At 48.0% G+C, this 17667-nt stretch overlaps 1 protein-coding gene across 1 annotated transcript in view; it reads left to right on the forward strand.

Annotated features, from left to right (window-relative positions):
• Positions 1-17667, forward strand: part of znf407 (zinc finger protein 407) — a 119284-nt gene that overhangs the window by 63415 nt on the left and 38202 nt on the right. The window contains exons 6-8 of the mRNA XM_078095351.1: positions 9720-9886; positions 15480-15563; positions 17441-17561. Of these exons, the coding sequence (XP_077951477.1) occupies positions 9720-9886; positions 15480-15563; positions 17441-17561 (372 nt within the window). The remainder of the gene's footprint in view (positions 1-9719; positions 9887-15479; positions 15564-17440; positions 17562-17667) is intronic.

Genomic DNA, 17667 nt, shown 5'->3' on the forward strand with positions numbered 1-17667 from the left:
ACATAAATTTGCCTCCCCGCGTTGTCTTCGGCGGCTGTATCAGGTTTCCTCGTCGTTCTGGTAAAGCGGTTAAATTTATGGGCTAACAATAATGGGACAAAGTGTGCGTCTCATTGCGATTCCTCAGGTATCCCATGATTAAATAAACGTCCCCGGTCTTTTCATAAAGCTTGTTTATGGCAGCGCGGCACCATATGCTGCTGCTTCCACCCCACCCACCCATGCCCCCCCCCCCCCCCTCTCTCTCTCTCTCTCCCTTCTCTTTGTCTGTCTCTCTCTCTCTCACACTCGGCTTCTCTCCACGCTCCGTACGCTGCCCCCTACACTGCCTCCACCAGATGCAGGCCAGCCATTATTCTGTGGTGGAGTTGTGGTGGGGAAGCTAAAAGTTGTGAATTAACATGTAGAAGCCATTACAGAGGGACGATGATCTCCATCTGCGCCGTTCGTAGGTGCTACTTAGTAGATTGTCTGCGCTTTAATGGCACCACAGTAACGATATGATTCCGTTTCATCAACTCCGGGGGCCCGTTCCATCCTTTTCTGTTGAGTAGATGCTCAAGTGTGACTTATTTCACGTTGTCGAGCATTTGGTCCGACCACACAGTCGTGGAGAGGTGTTTTAATAATCAAAGCTTAGTTACAAACTGCTTCAAATGTAGTTATAATGCTTCATACATGTTTGATTTATATGCCTTCATCTTAAATGAAAACGACCTTTAACATTGAATCGTGGTAATAGCGATCACACAAAATCTAAATTAAGCTCCGGTAGCTGTCTGAGCTCGTGAAGTTGGATGTAGAGGATCACTTCATAAAACGTTCAAATACAGAGTGTGAGGATCACTTCTTCATCACGCCAATTGTTTTGAATCCCACATAATTGAAACACACTCCTCCTCTGAAACGTGCGTGACCCTGCGGCCCTCCGTGGCTGCATAGTTTTGACTATGCAAACACGGACAAAGTAGCAAAAGTTGGGACTGGTAATTAATTCGCCGAAGCAGTGTGCGGCTGTGGGTGTGTGTGTGGGTGTGTGTGTATGTGTGTGGGGGGGATGAAAAAAACAACAGTTGCTACAAAGCAAAGTGAGAAAAGCAATTAACTCCTGCAGCCGGAACATGGCAGTGAACACGTGTGAGCGCGCAGCGCGGCGTCTCGTGTCTCGCGTGGCGTCCTCCTCGCAGGCCGGAGACAGAGAGGACCCCGTCTGTACGCTGGAGACTTTAGTTGTGCTCGTCAATGGGCCGTTTCACATTAACCCCGCCGCGCTAATATGCTCAACAATGGCGATGGAGGCGCTAACCCCCCCCCCCCACCACTCCCGCCTCCACCTCCCGCGCACCCCTGAACTCTGTAGCAACTACCCTACTGTCCCCCCCTACCCGATGACCAAGATTAATGAAACCTCCAGCGTTTTTAATTAGCACGGCCGCAGTCATCAATTACGCCTGCCCCACCCCAAATACAAATATTGTTATATTTGGGGGGTGAGGGGGGGGGAATTCTTGATTTATTTCATTGTGGGGGCCGAAGGAGTGAGATGAATGGCCTCCCATCATGGTCATTTGCAGGGATGAGGAGGAGGAGGAGGAGGGGGTGGGGGGGTGGGTTGGGTAATAAGATCAGGGGGGGTTGTACAGTACAGGACATGGACCGGGCTAGCTGGAGGGGGGGGGGCGTCTACAGGCCGTCCTCCAAGACGCAGCTGCAGCGAATCCTCCGTCACGTTGCGACACGCACGCGTGTTTAGCGGGACCACGGCGTCTCGCGGTGAAGAGGAGTGCGTCCGGTCAGACGCGGGACCTCACGTTGCTGCCCGATGAGGCGGCTGAAATGGTTTTGTTTCTTTCCAGTACCTCTGGTGGGTTTCCAGCGGCATTCCTCCGTTGCTGCCCCCGTCCCCCCCCCCGGCGTCCAACAAATTCTTCTTTTATTACTCGGCGCGCACTTTGCCGGCTGTTCTTTTTGCACATTTTGCATGATCCTTCTCCAGGAGTTTTATTAAGTTCTGCCCCTTGAAACACTCATATTGCTCTCTTAACACCCGCCCAGGCTCTGCTGCTCCATTCGTCAACACTTTGTTAATCAGGTTGAAACTTTTTTTTAAGATTGGGATTTGGCCGGTATCCGGGCAGACGTTGCCCCTCCCCCTAACTTCCCTGACGGCTACCACACTAAGCCCGGATAGCTGTTGAAAATGAGACTTAATGTAACAAAAAAAGCAACTATTGTCGACTCGTTCATAAGTGATGAACTTGTGCGGCTCCGTTGTGCAGTTCCTCATGCTCACTAGTGTCTGACCAGGCCGTGTTCTTTGTAATAATGTGCGTGTGCTGCATCATGACTTGAAGATGTGCGCGGCTCATTTCTGTGGTTTGGGAGCTTGGGGGGTTTGTGCTGCGGCGAGCCACCGGTTTCACTTGTGATTGGCCACACACACACACACACACACACACACACACACACACATTTCATACCCTCACTGTCACGGCAATCGCTGCCCGCTGACTCCAGAGAGAAGGGTGGGAAACATCTTGAATATTTTATGGAGCTCAGGAACCCCACCTCTGTTTTCCTCACCCAGCAAACCCCCATCGCTGTGTCCAGCAGCACACACACACACACACACACACACACGCGCATTCCAGAAAAAAGCAGAAATAATGTTTTAAATGCAATCATTGTCAGGCCCAAACAATGTCATTTATCAAGGGAGCATTTGGGACTGTATAATAAGTTTCACGTTATTAATACAATTTTTCATCCTCTGTCAAGCCTATCTGATTTATGGCACGCATGTGATCTAAGGTGATCATTGAATTACAATTCCAGTAATAACAGAGAGAATAGACCTGGTCTTTTACTTCTGCCCAGTGGAGCACACACGCACACACACACACACACACACACACACATGTACACGCGTACACGCACACAAACAGTCACAACCAGCCTGTCTGTGTTGTTACCGCTCATACTTTGAAGCAAATTCACTAAATATTAGTTTGGTAAACCAATATGCCAGCTTCCTAATTTCAGTAGACGCAGGATAAAAGGGGTATAAAAAAAATGGACCTAGGCCCCTGTTAATTAGATAAGGGACGAAGCTCATTATTTTAAAATGGCACTGAGGCCCACAGAGTAAATATGAGTGGCCTGTTAGGGGCCTGGTAATGGGACGGGAATGCACGTCGTTACGGGGCCCAGTGATTTACAGCCCGGCGCGCTCTGATGTATAGACTGTACCTTTTTTTATTAAGTGGCTGTCGTTACGGTCACTGGCTCAGTCATTTCCCTTTGTGTCTAATCAAAATCCATATCCAGACACCCCCGTCACCCAGACCCAGCCGCTCCAGATGGGAGAGAAATTAAGGGAATGTCTGCGCTCCTTTCGCACGGCCACCTTCTCTAAGCGCCCCCCCCCCCCTTCGGTTCCCAGCACTAGACGCAGATAATAGATGCTAACAAACGGCAGCAACGAATAAACAAATAGCAATGTGAAATTCTTTTGAGGTAATTGTACAATAAAGACAGACTCCGTTCATAACGCTTGGATCCAGTTTGAACAAGTATTTGCTCTGTTAGCAGTCATGCTTGGGCTTTATCAGATTTGCTGGCTGTTGAGGGCCCGTTGATCGGCGTCGTACATCATCCTGTTTGATTTGCGTTTCCAGCACATTTGGGCCAGCCGCTAATTGGATTTGCGGGAGTCTAGGAGTCGGTTAAAGATGGTAAACAGAGGAGCATACTTGTCCCCCGACTCTCCGCCCGACGAGCCTCCGGAAAAAGAAAAAAAAAAAAACCCGCCAGCGCTCCCCAGGATCGCCACCATTCATGACACTTTTTCTCTGTATTCTTAAAAGATAATTATGTTTATCAGCCATATCCCCCCCTCCCCTCCTCAGCTTCCCGTTCCTTCCCTTTTGTGTACCTGAGAGCACACAATCGCAGCATGAAAACATAAATATTTCTGCCGCGCAGCAGCGCTGGCAGGTGAGCCTAATGAAATTCTAGGAGTGTAATTTGATTTACGAGGTGCTAATGCAGCCTGATATTAGAGAGAAAAAGCACCGATACGGCTGCCTTGTGCTGTATTTAAGGCCTATCAGAAGCCTGATAAAGAGCATCCTGTCCTCAGCACTGCGGCTGAGTTATTGTTGCAGATATTCATATTGATAGTAATTCTTCCTGACGCAATTTAGTGCCGGCAATATATAAATATGGAGATAATAGTTAATTTTGGTAGCTGCTCCGATTGCGACGCTTTAAATTCAAGACTTGGACAAAAAAACAATAACCCTTTGAGCTGTGAAGCATCTGGACACTTTTTAAAGTGCCGTTTAAAGGACGGTTGGGGGGAGGTGTGTGTGTGTGTGTGTGGGGGGGGGGGGGGGGGGGTTCTCCGACCGAACTCTGTCACACAAATCAGAGCTCCACTTAGTTTTCAGCGGCTGCTAATTTCAGCGTGAAGCTTTTTGGAGCTCTTGATTTCCAGCTTTTTGGTGTCTAAAAACCTTTTGATTAATAATGCGATTTGCTTAAAACCTATTAAGCCTTTAAATTAACTGAGTCTGGAGACAAGAGCCTCGCGACAGTAAGTGCGTACAGAAAGGCACGTTGTTTCATCCTCACTCAAAAAAAAGTATTTTACGCTGCCAGTGCGGCGCAGGGTGCCTTGACCGTGCACGCGCATACTTGCCTTGCAAAAAATATAGGCCTGTGTGTTTGGGACCATTGAGCTACGGCTCATAATAAAAACAGGCAATAACAGGGCCACCACAAAGGGACCTGGCCTTTGTGTGCCTCCTTGCTCCCCTCTCCCCTCCGCGCCTCCCCCCCCCCCCCCCCCCCCCCCCCCCCCCCCCCCCCCCCTAAGTTATGGGCTGAATAACAGCGCAACAATATTAAGATAACATTTCCTGATTGTTTGTCAGGCAGGAGGCTCCTTCACCCGGCTTTCATCACGTCCACCGTGTTCATTAAATTGACAATTTGTATTTGCCCTACAGCGGGATAAACAGGAGCTTATCTGATGGGCCTGGTCTTTTATTATTTATTTCATTATCTCTCTCTCTCTCTCTCTCCTCCCCCTCTTTCTCCAGGGATTGAAGGTAAACATAAATCAGCGGCAGCATCTCTGTGGCGCGCCGTTGTTTGTATTGCAGTCATATGCCGCAGCAGCACCTCTCCGAGGAGGCTCGTCGCCGGCGCTCCGCTGACACGCGCGGCCTCTTCGTGGAGGTTTGCGGTCGTCGTTCCGCGCTCCACTCCTGCAGGGACCCCCCCCCCGCCCCCCTTGGCCCCTCTCCCTACAGTTTGCTCAGTGGTTGTTGGCCCGCGCCGCTCGTCTGTGTTCACTCGAATAATAAACCAGCACCACCCGGGCGTCTGATTTGTGCGCCGGCGGACCACATTGACTGCAGCACTTGGGAAAGCATTTCCCCTAAGCGGCGTGAGCGATGATGTCGCCCGCTTCCATCTCTTAGCTGAGGAACAAGCCTGTCGTCGGCCCACATTGTGCAGGCCAATGAAAAATAACCAAGCCGACGTGCTTACTTAGGAAACACTTGCCCCAGAAATGTAATCTTTATCCCATTTTTTAGCAAGGCCCCCCCCCACCTCCCCTCTCTAATCAGGTTTCAATTGACTGCCATTGAGGGAAGAGGCCTCTCCTCAAACACATGCGTATGTCCGAAGCCAGTCAGACGCCATTTGAGGCTTACTCAGTCTTCCTCCCAATATCCCGGAGAGCTCAGGGCCAAATGATTTAATCTTCATTCAGCTAATTTAGTCTGGATTTAAGCTGCCGGGTTGTCGAAGTGCAAAGTGATGGAGTCTGAAAACAGGATGAGAGGGAAGGGAGAGGAGGGGAAAATCGGAAGGAGGGAGGAAGGGAAACGGAGCGCGAGAGAAAAAAGGTAGAGCGATGGAGGGAGAAAGAGAGAGACGGGGGAGCGAGGGGGTCGGGTGGGGGGGGTGAAGATGATGATCCATCCTGACCCTAGTGAATGCTGTCATGTTCCTCCCTCTAGGTAATCTCTCTCACTCACTTGCTATTTTGCATGTGAAAATGCTCTCCTGACAGTTGCATATCAGATACATCCCCCCCCCCCCACCCCTCCTGCCCCCCTCGGAGTCGGCCTCTCTCTCCCTTTTTGCCTTTGTGTTGCAGTGTGAGTGTCGGAGGCTTATTTCCGGCCAATAACCCCCCCCCCCCCCCCCCCTTAAAAAAACCCAGGGAGGGACCATTCAGCCGTCCAAAAAGACCTGGACAATCCACTAAATCCATTAAAAAAACACGACCACCGATCAATGTGTCGCACGGCGGCATTGAAATCAAACTTGCATCCGGTGTGGAGCTCAACGTACACAAATATCAGAACGCTCTTCATCCAAAAATCTCCTCACGCACCATCCAGAACACACAACTACACCTAACGCACACTCTGCAAGATCCCCCTCGACAAGCCCCACCTCCCCACTTGGGGGCGATAGTGAGTTTTTGGTCATGAGTCACGTCCTTTTTTCTTTTTTTTTTCCTTCACCCCCACGTCCCCTGTTACGCAGGTACAGTAACTGCTCCTGAGGGAGTTCTATCACAATTAAGGTGAGATGTACAGACAGTGGCTCGGACTGATGACGGCATCCCACCACAGCACAGATATGGTAATCTGTGACGGTGTAGACGCCGCGGCGTGCAGCTTTACCAGGCAAGAGGCCCACCTGGGTCTTTGAATAAATCTGCACCGGGTGTCAATCATGTCACGTTGCCTCGTGATCAGAAGGAAGCGGAGAGGGAGGAGATGGAGGGAAGCGGGAGAGAAAGAGAAGCAGAGATATAATGACTGCAAGAGACCTCGCTCGTGATTATAGTTCATTGCCGACGTGGTCTCTGCTGATCAGAGCTTGACAGTTATATGAAAAAAGCAAATGGTTCATCCTTTTTTTTTTTTAAGTGTTTCTATGAATATTCCTGCTCTCGGATTTGTAGCCGTGATCTGTTGGATTTAGGTTTGGTCTCACGTGTGGTAATTCATCACGGAAAAAAGGAAAAAAGTGCGGAGTTTCAGTCGCAAAAAGCTACGAGCATTCAAAAGGATTAATAATCCGGACATGCATTTAAAGCTCAAACACTTCCTCCTCAGTCAAATGTTAATGTTGTTAATGTGTTTCATTTATCTTGCGATTAGGCATGAATGTAATTAAATTATTGATGTTTGTGTTTTTTTCCGCCTGAGGGGGGCTGTTGTCGAGTTTCTGTTCTCCCACAGAGGTTTTGTGAGCGCACACAGCCAATGATAACGTGCACATGGCAATGCATCTGTTTCCATTAACAACACTTCATCAATATATCAATATATATTTGTTGCTCGTAGCTTTTAGAGCAGAGCCGTCCATTTCTGATTTCCTTTGATTATTTATAAACACCCACAGACCAAATTCTGCCCTAAAAATCTCAGGCTGCGTTGGGTCTAAAATATTGCTGATGTGGCAGCATCTTTGAATTAATTGTGGTTGTTTTGTTGCTTTTTCAAATTCACTTCTCCAAAAGCATTTCAAAATGTCTTGAGATACTTTAAACCAGCAGACTTCTCCTTCTCTCTTATTTCAGCCCGTCTTGCCCATTCTCCCTCCCTCACACACACACACACACACGCATGCAGCAAAGCTCCCAGCCTCTCCTCTCTTTCTCTCTCCACCTCCTACCTTCGGCGTGCTTTGCATGGCGCCTGGCTGTTTAGAGGCAGTATGCATATGTATGGGCGAGACGGTGCATCGTGACGGGATCTGACACGCGGGGACAAGATCAAAGCGCTCCATCTGATCCCATAAAAACCGACGCAAACCCTCCTCTCATCCGTACAAAACCCCCACTGATAGTCCACCGCCAGCCCCGACTCCTCCGTCTCCTCTCCTCCCGCCTTACTCCATTCTCCCTCTTGTCGTTCCCCCCCCCCCCCTCCGTCCCAGCATGCGGCGTGGCGGCGCCGAGGCCTTCCCGCCTGCCTGACTTTGCGATTACGCCCCGTGATAAACAACGGCCCGTTTAGCTCATAAAGCCGGAGTGTTGTGCATAATGCTTACAATAAAAGATAGCATCTCTTCACTCATCTTATTTACCTCTCCCACGGTGGCACTGTTCTATATAAATGCCACAGGGGAGGCCGGGGCAGGCCGGGGGAGGGGGGGCATGCAGATGCGGACATGCATCTGTTAGTCAAATACAGTCGCTGCCAAGTGAGTTGATGAGATCGGGAGGGAAATGGCTCGGTTTGAATATGCATCCGAGCTTAGAGGCAGGTGATAAAGGCGCCATTTTAAAGCGGCGGCATCCTTCTTGGTGGGTGAGCTTAAAATGTCTTCTGAACTAGCAGGGGACGACATCCACAACACGCTTACATCCCTCTTTATGCAACATATAGATTGATATAGAAGCCAGAACACATTCTCCTCTCTACCAACCCCCCCAACGACACACCGTCTTTAATTCCCCTCCTTTCTCTTTTCCCTCTCTCCCCTCTTGTACCCCCCCCCCCCTTCTTCCAGTAAGGAAGATGTATGAGTTTGAATTATTGATTCGGACACATGCTACATGCTGCTTGGAGTCATTATTTGTTCAGGTGAGTGTCGTGCTGCTCGCTATGAAACAGATACCACAGGGATTAAGCGACACAATCAGGACTTAAAGACAGCCCCCCCCCCCCCCCCCCCTGAAATAACACGGCCCTCACTGCAAGACGAATGCTCCCCAAAACCCGCCTTCATTTGTTTATGACTCGCACATTAGTCATCTGTGTCTAAATTGTAGCGCAGGGGTGAAGATTAATTCGAGCGCGGCTTTGTCTATTGTTTTTACTTACAGCGCGTTGGATGAAGCCTACTAACACAGCAGACGAATAAAGGTGCAAACATCCTACACGTTGAAATATAAATATATATAAAAACAAAACCCGGCTTTTGTTGGGTGGTGGGTGTCGGCATAAAGAGCAGACAGACTTCTGTGCTGCAGAAAGAACAGCACACACATCTAAACAATACTCCCAATGTTGCACTCAATAAAGGCTTTTGACACCATGAGACAAAAGGACACTTGCCACTTGTTATATATACATAGGCTTATGCATTTATTGACAGGACACCAGCCGACCAAATCAGAGCGAGTCTCGTGAGCAGAGGTCAGAACGACGTGCTTGTAGAAAAGCCGAGACGGAGGGAAGCTCTGATGCAGGAGCCCTAAGAGAGAGGCGGGAGGTAAAATGTTGCTAACTGTTCATTTAGCCCTGGCTAAGTGGTCAGGGACGCTGGACAGGTGAACTTTATTCTCCCCACTGGCCCTGCGGGGTGGGGTTGTGTGTGTGTGTGTGTGTGTGGACTGTAACAGAATTTCTCCAGTCCTCTGGGCCCTGGTGCAAAGCAGAGAATAAATGGTGGAGGTGGCAGGCCAGGACAGAAAAATCAATGCCTGCTTATACAGACATGACACACCAGCAGCCAACTGCATTGTGTGTGTGTGTGTGTGTGCGTGTGTGTGCGTGTGTGTGTGTGGGTGTGGGCGTAGATGTACAGCACACAGTCACACGGCCCTGTGTTCTCCTGCTGTGAGTACCCAGCAACCCCCATTTCCTCTCTCACAGGGTAGATTGTCGAGCATTTTACGTCAGCTTTGGGATCAGTAAATAACTCTTTTTTTTCCCCTCCTCCTCCTTCTCCTGCAGGAAGTTTGAGTGCGAGTTGTGCGATCGCTCCTTCAGTGAAAAATGGGCCCTGAACAACCACATGAAACTGCACAGTGGGGAGAAACCATATAAGTGTGCCTGGCCTTCTTGCCACTACGCCTTCCTCAACCTGTCAGCCATGAAGGACCACTACAGGACGCACACAGGTGAGGCGGCGACCCTCCACCATGAGCCGTTACTGCCGCGCTCCTCCACCAACACGCTTTAACGGCAGAATTCATGGGGTTTGCTTTTTACAGGCAAATGGTGTTTTTATGAGTTTGGGACAAAGGGTTATTCAGCAAGACGCGCTATACTTGGATCAGACAAAATGTACTTTTTCATTCTTCTATAGACAAAATGAAGTGTGTGTTAGCTGTGAAAGTCTCACATTAATTATGAATCTTCACAGCTTTGTTTGGGAAAAAAAAAACATACACACGTTTTTGGCCGGTAACAGCCTCGACTTGTCCATCTGTACCGGTTTTCAACGTCCTGCGAAAGTGGAGAACTAGTTCTTGGCCATCTTGCAGACACACTTGTTGGGCGGTTAAACCCTTACCTCGTGATCCCAACAGGACCGTCACATTTCATACCACGTTCTATCCGCCAAATATCTTTGAATAGAGACGCTTGTTTGCCAAAGACAGAGGGAATAAGATGTTTGGCTTTCATGTTTGTTTGTGGGTTGTTTTTTTTGCAGTCCTTTCATACTTGGAGGGTTGCTTGATGAGGGAATTAAGGTAGTGCGTGTTCCCCTAATCCAACCGGTTGTCATGTGTGTTTCCCCAAAATCCATCTGGTCGCCAAGCGCGTCTTCCCCAAACCCAGCTGGTCAGCGAGTGTGTGTTCATCAAATCCATCTGATCCTCAAGAGTGTGTTTTCCCACAGCGATGAGCTCGAGGTGTTTGTTCCTCTACGGCGCCAAAGAAAGGAAACGTTTAACGCTGGATTAGAGGATAACTCAATGACATAAAAACACATTAAATTAGCATTTAAATCTGTGTCTATTGGTCATTGTGTACATTTCAGGGATCTTTCTCGCGGGTTGCATCCTTCCTTTTCATCTCTGTGCGTCCATTGCACCGTGCGACTGAGCCGAGTGGTGCTTTTTCTTTTTGTTTTTACTGGCTAAAAGCTTTGGATAGACAGATGGTGCGGTGGGAGGATGCTGTCTTGAATAATCGGCCCTCGATAGGAGCCCGAGTCAGGCTCTCTGAAGGTGTCTTTATGCAGCATCGCAGCAGTTTCCCCCTCGGCCTCAGTAATGTCCCACACACGACTCCTTGATGCCCTTTTAAGTCAATGACAGAAGCAGCAGCAGCCAGTGGCCTGACAGGCTGACTGAGCGCTTGCAGGAGAGCCCTCCATCCGTCACGGGTGCCTGCTGTGCGTGTGTGTGTGTGTGTGTGTGTGTGTGTGTGTGTGAGGAGGGAGACTGTGTAGACTTGCTGGATGTTATTCTAAATGTGTTTTAACAGTGATGTAACGTCAAGGCGCCTCTGACATAATTAGGCGTTTTATTTTCATTTGTTTCCAGCCCTCATCATTCCCCATCAGGCGGCTGGCGTCACACTGTCACCTAGCTGTCACCCGGAGAGGCGTAGGGTGGTGGGTGGGTGGGTGGTGCTGTGTGTGTGTGTGTGTGTGTGCGTGGTTTTGGCAGGAGGAAACACGGACTTGAAGAGAGCGAGTGAAGTGATTGAGATGGAAGCAGGGACATGATGAGATGGGAAAGCTGCAGAGATCAAGGGTGACCCAGTAAGAATGTAGGAAAATAGGAGATTGAACCTGAAACAACCTCATTTTAGTGAGCGACACGACCTGACTTGATTAGCAGCACCCAAAAAAGCAAATACAATTTGCTCGGTTGTGACCCCCAACACTCCTTTGCCAGTGGTAATTGCTGCCGGGTCGGACGGTTAGCTGCAGCTATACAATCATTGCAATCACATTCCAGCAGGAAACCTGACACACTGAAATATTATCTGCATGTGTGTGATCCATTTAAAGGTTATAAATGTGCTCCTTCGCGGCACTAAGATGCAATACTAATAAAACAAGTAGGAGACTTTAAAGTTGAACTAATCTTTCCTGGTGAGTTACATTGTGTGTGTGTGGGGGGGGGGGGGGGTGATACACACATCCCGCTCTTTTATATGAAACTGTAAAAGTGGGCCTCGGTTGCATTCAGCGTGGAGAAAACATTTTGGTTTGTAGTGAGGTTGCAAACGGCCCACTTGTAAAAACCAGCCTGTCACACACGTCGTCTTATAACTTGCTAATCGGAGCGTAAACATTTGAAGAAGTGCTACATATTTTACCCCCGTCATGCTATATGTGACGGTGGAAAGCTTGACGAGCGTAGCAACAGTAACTAAGAGGGGCGCGACTTGGCGAATGGCCCGTTCAGCCACGGCGAACCCAAAGGATGCAATAGAATCACGTGGTAACCAAGCAACCAACCAGGAGCAAGGAGTAACATTACAGGTTAACACCTCTGCTCCCCTTCTGCCGCCCCCACCGAGGCTCCTTGTTCCGCTCTGATTTGTGACTTTTCTATGTAAATCACTCCTATTCTCACACACCAGTCCCGTCTGAGGGAGGTGCGGGTGGGTGTGGGGGGGGGGGTCATCAGCCACCAGGGTCATTTGTAACGGCTGATGAATGAGCGACTCCGATAAATAAATAAGTGCACTGACTCTGACCCGCCCCGCTTCTCCCAGGCTGTGGTGCGTGGTGGGGGAGTGGGTGGGGGGTGATAGGGGAGGGTGAAACGCTACGACAGGGCCACAATTGATTTCCTCATTGCTTCAGTTTGTCGCTTAATCTGGCGATATGCTGATAAATCTTCGCACTTTGTCAATTAATTTCCCTGAGAAATGAGACCCAAAATGGCGAGCACATCAATACAGCTGCGGATTCCGTGTCAAAAAATTAAGCGTAAAATTAATTGCCCTCCTATCCGCTCCTGCTAAAACATAACTAATGAGGGAGGCAATTATAGCTGCATGCAGACACCTCTGGGGTTATTTCAAACACACACAAACACACGCACACAAATATATATATATACACACATGCAAAGATAGGTTGTATATTTTAACTTCCAAATGATTTCACTGTCTCGCAATAAGGCGCGTTTAAATCAGGGTTGGGGGGTTGAGCTGTATCAAGGGATCAGAAGAGCGATTGTATTGCAAAAGCCAAAAAAGTTTAAGTTTCAGTGCAGACACATTAGCAGGAAATGTCTCATTTTAAGGGCGTTTCTGAAAATGACGCTAGATTTTAGGTGGGGGGCTGTAAGCTTCTGAAACACGTGAGTGACCTGCAGCTGGTTTGTTTGCTCGGAGGTTGGATGTTTAAGTTCAGAGGATATTTACTTCCTTAGTTTAGTTAAGTAGGCTTACGGTTGTATTATTTCCAGATGAACAGGCCGAGGTTCCTGAGTCAGGAATGAACCAAGTCAATGTTGTGTTGATGCTTGCGAGGGGGGGCGACGACAGCGGCACGTCACTCTTCTCCCGCCCCTCCCGGGTCCTCAGAGGCCTCACCGCCACAGAGCAGCAGATGAAAAGCACACACGTAATTTATCGCCAACGTTTCCTCCTCGAGAATAATTGTGGCGACCGCGGCTGGTAGCGGGGATCGATGGCTATGGATTTTTCTGTGGTGGGTCTTGTAGCTTTGGGGCGTAATGAGAGATGGGAGGGAGGGAGGAGGAGGAGGGATGCTGTTTTTCGGATGGGAGGGAAAAGGTCTGACCAGATCCTTAGCGTCTGCCCCTGTGCTCCTCCTTTTTGACGGCGTTTCTGCTTGTCAGCGATCGCCTGTCAATCACCGGGATTGTCCCCGCTGAGGACGTTTATTCAGACCACAGAAAGTTCGCGTGAAACCTCGTTCCTTTAAAGGCCCACAAATGCACCATTTTAAGGCAGTTTTTCCCTCCCCTGTAAGTTGCTCCGCTTAAAGCCCCTCCTCACAGCTGAGTGCCTTTGAACGGGCGTAATAGAGGAAACTGGAGGCTGCTTTGTCTCTGCCGACTCGGTGAAAGCTGACCGAGGCCCAGCTGGGAGAGTCACACAAACGTGCTGCATCCAGCATGCAGATGAATGTTTACGTGATGGGGATCTCAGCTAGCCTGACAATGGGTTTTGTATCTGTACAGTACCAGTCAGAAGTTTGGACACGCTTTCTGAGCGAGAGGGAGGGCGTCATGCTGTTAACGACGGGGCCATATGCAGGGGGGAGAGGAGGAGTGTAAAAAGCCCTCCACGCGCCCCATCTGGAAGGCATCGCCTCCTCAAATGAAGTTGTACAAAACCATCCCATTGATAATAAAGCTAATTTTTATGGCTCTGACAAGTATGTAATTATGTTCAGCGGTGCTTTTCAGATTTTATCACAGTCAATAAACCACACTGGCAATTTCCCGTCCCCCATTTGACATATTTACACGGATCCATCTGATTGGAGGAATTAGTTAGCTGTGAGAGCTCTGATGGATATACACTAGTGATCTGTGACTTCTGCTCGGCTCATCTGTTAGCCAACTACACCCGCTGCTCCTCCGCTCCGGCTGTCTTTTTTTCCTTCCTTTCTTTCTCTCGGTTTCTCCTCCTGTTACACATTTCTCCCGATCCATTAACGCCGCTCTCGTCCCCGCCTTTGTCTTTCTCCGGGGCTCTCGCCGCCTTGCTCAGCGGCTCCTCGGCGGCAGCTGCGAGCGCTGCTCCTTCTCTCCCCGCACTGAAGGATTTCATAAATCTGCTCCAATAACCTTTCTCTTATTACCTCCCCCCGATATCTGAGCCTGTAATTTCACTGTTTAATCGTATTTGCTTTTGATTAATGTTGATGCGGCGCTGAAATTAAAGAGCAATAGTGACAGATTAGTTATACCGAGCCATATTTATTTGAGGCAGATGGAGGGAAAACAACTTAAATACGACAAATGTCATGAATTTTGTTATTTCACATGCTCTCGTAAGGTGACATTTATTTTTATTTTTATTGATGCCGTACTTTTTCAGTGCGTCACAACAATTGATTGAAATGCACATTAAGAGTAATCCATACATAATACATAGTATTTTGTCTTTTAGTTGATTATCCTCCCTAAATATTCAAGGATTTTGTCCTCTTACTCTTTCAGCATTAGAAATACACCGCTTGGTGGCAGGAAAGCGTGATTGGATGGCGTTTTCTCAAAGGTCCTATTAAACGGTAGTTTTTTTTGTCTATCACGCCTCGGGTCTGATTTGTATTTCGGCAGCTGTCATTTCTCTCGTTTCTCACTACGTTGTCGCCAAAGTGATGTTTGACACCTCGGAGCGCGGCAGCGTCTCTCAATCAAAGGCCGACGGGGAAAAGCTGCGCGAGGGGGCGAGACCGTCAGACAGGATGTGAACACGCCAGCAGTTTAGAGAGATTTATTTGGTGATTTCTTATAGAAAGAGAACACAATTAAGTGAAAGGGTTTTTTTATCAAGCAAACGCAAATGTTGATCACGATCACTCATTCAAAACATGTTCTTACTGCTTTGTTTTGCCTGAAAGAAACATGATTTATTTCAAATAATTCTTGGTCTTTTAATGAGTGTATGACTTGAAATTGTAATAATATTTTGTGTAAATGAGACAACGGTTCATCTTCTCTCCCAGGTTCCTGCTGCCTATCTTTTATTCAGTTTAGTTTCTTTTGCCAATTTGTCTTCCTTTACCCATCCGTATTTCCTTCTCTCAACCTGTCTCCGCAGGAGAGAAGTCTTATCTGTGCGACCTGTGCGGTTTCGCCGGAGGCACAAAACACGCCCTCACCAAACACCGGCGCCAACACACGGGTGAGAACAACACACTCATGTCCACAACTAATTTAAGCACATACACACACTACTGGTGCCGACTTTCCTAATCTCGGGTCGGTGATTGACACTTCAAGATCCGAACAGCCACAGACAATTTTCTTTTACACAGTTTTAGCAACTGTTTGCTGTCTTTTTCTCTCTCACACACACACACACACACACACACACACACACACACACACACACACACACACACGCACATCAGTGTGACATGCTGCTGTCAGTGATAGGCATGTGTACCAGTGTGGCTGACTGATTCTGAGATTTTTAATTTCAGTTATCATTTCACCATGTCATTCTGTCTGCTTAGGGAAATTGCATTTTTCAGATAGGCTGTCAATAACGACTGCTCTTTTTTGGAAATTGGGAAAGTGAAACAAACGCTGTTTCGCAACCGTTCACTCGCAGGTGCCCAAGGATCAAGAATTCTGTTATAAATATTCATCTGTTTTTTCTTAACGTGTTTTGGTTCCTGCTCATGTCCCTCCCTCTCTCCCTCCCCGTGTGGACACGTGTCAGTTTACATTGATTTAGCCGGATGTTCCGATCCGTCGTCACGCAGCCGCACATGAAGTGTTCTTCCGTCTGACAGAGTTCTAAACTTCACTGCTCATGCCAATAGATTCACGATACCTTGTTTCAGCACTGTTGGGTAGCCCGTCCCTGCCCAGCATGCAGTCAGTGGGTGGCTGATGCTTTTCTGATGCCATTGAAGCTGTATTTGAACAAACACCAGACAGTATGATTTGTCCAGGAGGTTAGCAGCTCCTTAAAGCAGCCTGAGGTTGGGTCGCAGGTTTTAAATAGTGCCGTTCCGTTGGGTTAAATACAACCCTCCCGAAATACAAAATAATTAAAAGTACAAATCTCCCACACAGCGCAAAGCTCAGCTATGGACTATTTTCCAACTTGCACCCACCGACATCAGTCCCAACAGTCAATTAATTTGATACCTTGACCCTGTGACCATGACCTTATAATTTGGACGTCTCTGTTTCTGTGAGATTAATGTGTCAAATACAGTAATCCATCATTCAATGATAAAAATCTTCCATCAAAATTGCACTCATTATATTTCATGGAAATGTATTCATGCGTTTTATGCATTCTGCTGCCTGACAGATCAACTTTCTGAGGATTTCTATATTTCAATTAACTTTAAACTAATACTTTAAAACTTCAGCTGGCACCTAAACTACTGTCACTTAAACTATAGACAACGCACACACTTAAACTGCGCTGTACCTCGCACCTCAGCTTCTACTGTGATTTTCATTTCTTTCTCTGTTTACAATTCAACTGACATTTGATTTTAATCTTCAAATGCAGTTCATCTGCTTTCATCTCTTGAACTGTAAGTTGAACTCCGTGTTTGCATACAAGTGGACAAGTGACGGCCTAACCAGCCTTAAACTAAGCAGACAGATCAAAAGGTTTCAGAGATTACACTTCAGCAGATATACAGAAATACCTCTCAGTGCTTCATCTTTACCATACACTTAAATTACTCCCACACAACATGTCAAATGGAAACTAAAAACAGTATTTTATGTGTGTCTGCAGCGTTCAGAGTAAGCATATTTAAATTTATTTCAGAAAATGCCGCTTTTTTTCATAGTTTTACAATAGATCAAGACCTATGAAAAGCGTTTGTGTCGGCAAAATATGCAAGTTGCTAATAGCATCATGAACAACTGAGGAAGTCCTAAATGATTTACAAAGCCAGCAGAGTGGTACGCCATGGTTGCCGAACCACGTCAGTTGTGTTGCGCTCCATATTCATATATGAAATATGCGTGTTCCTGAAAACCTTCCCTCCATCATGGTCTCATCAGCTGTCTCTCTGTCCTCAGGAGAGAGACCCTTCAAGTGTAAGATCTGCAACTTCGCCTCCACCACGCAGTCCCACCTATCGCGGCACAAGCGTGTCCACACGGGGGAGAAACCGTACCGCTGCCCCTGGTGCGACTACAGGTACCGGCTCATTGACCCGCCTACAGTTGGTGTCCCCGATGGCCGCCAACCGTGGCACTAATGATAAGGGGGTTGATGGGTGGGTGGGAGTAGGAGGGTGTGTGTG

The sequence above is a fragment of the Gasterosteus aculeatus genome, chromosome 20, assembly GCF_964276395.1.
Source record: "Gasterosteus aculeatus chromosome 20, fGasAcu3.hap1.1, whole genome shotgun sequence".
Classification (NCBI taxonomy): domain Eukaryota; kingdom Metazoa; phylum Chordata; class Actinopteri; order Perciformes; family Gasterosteidae; genus Gasterosteus; species Gasterosteus aculeatus.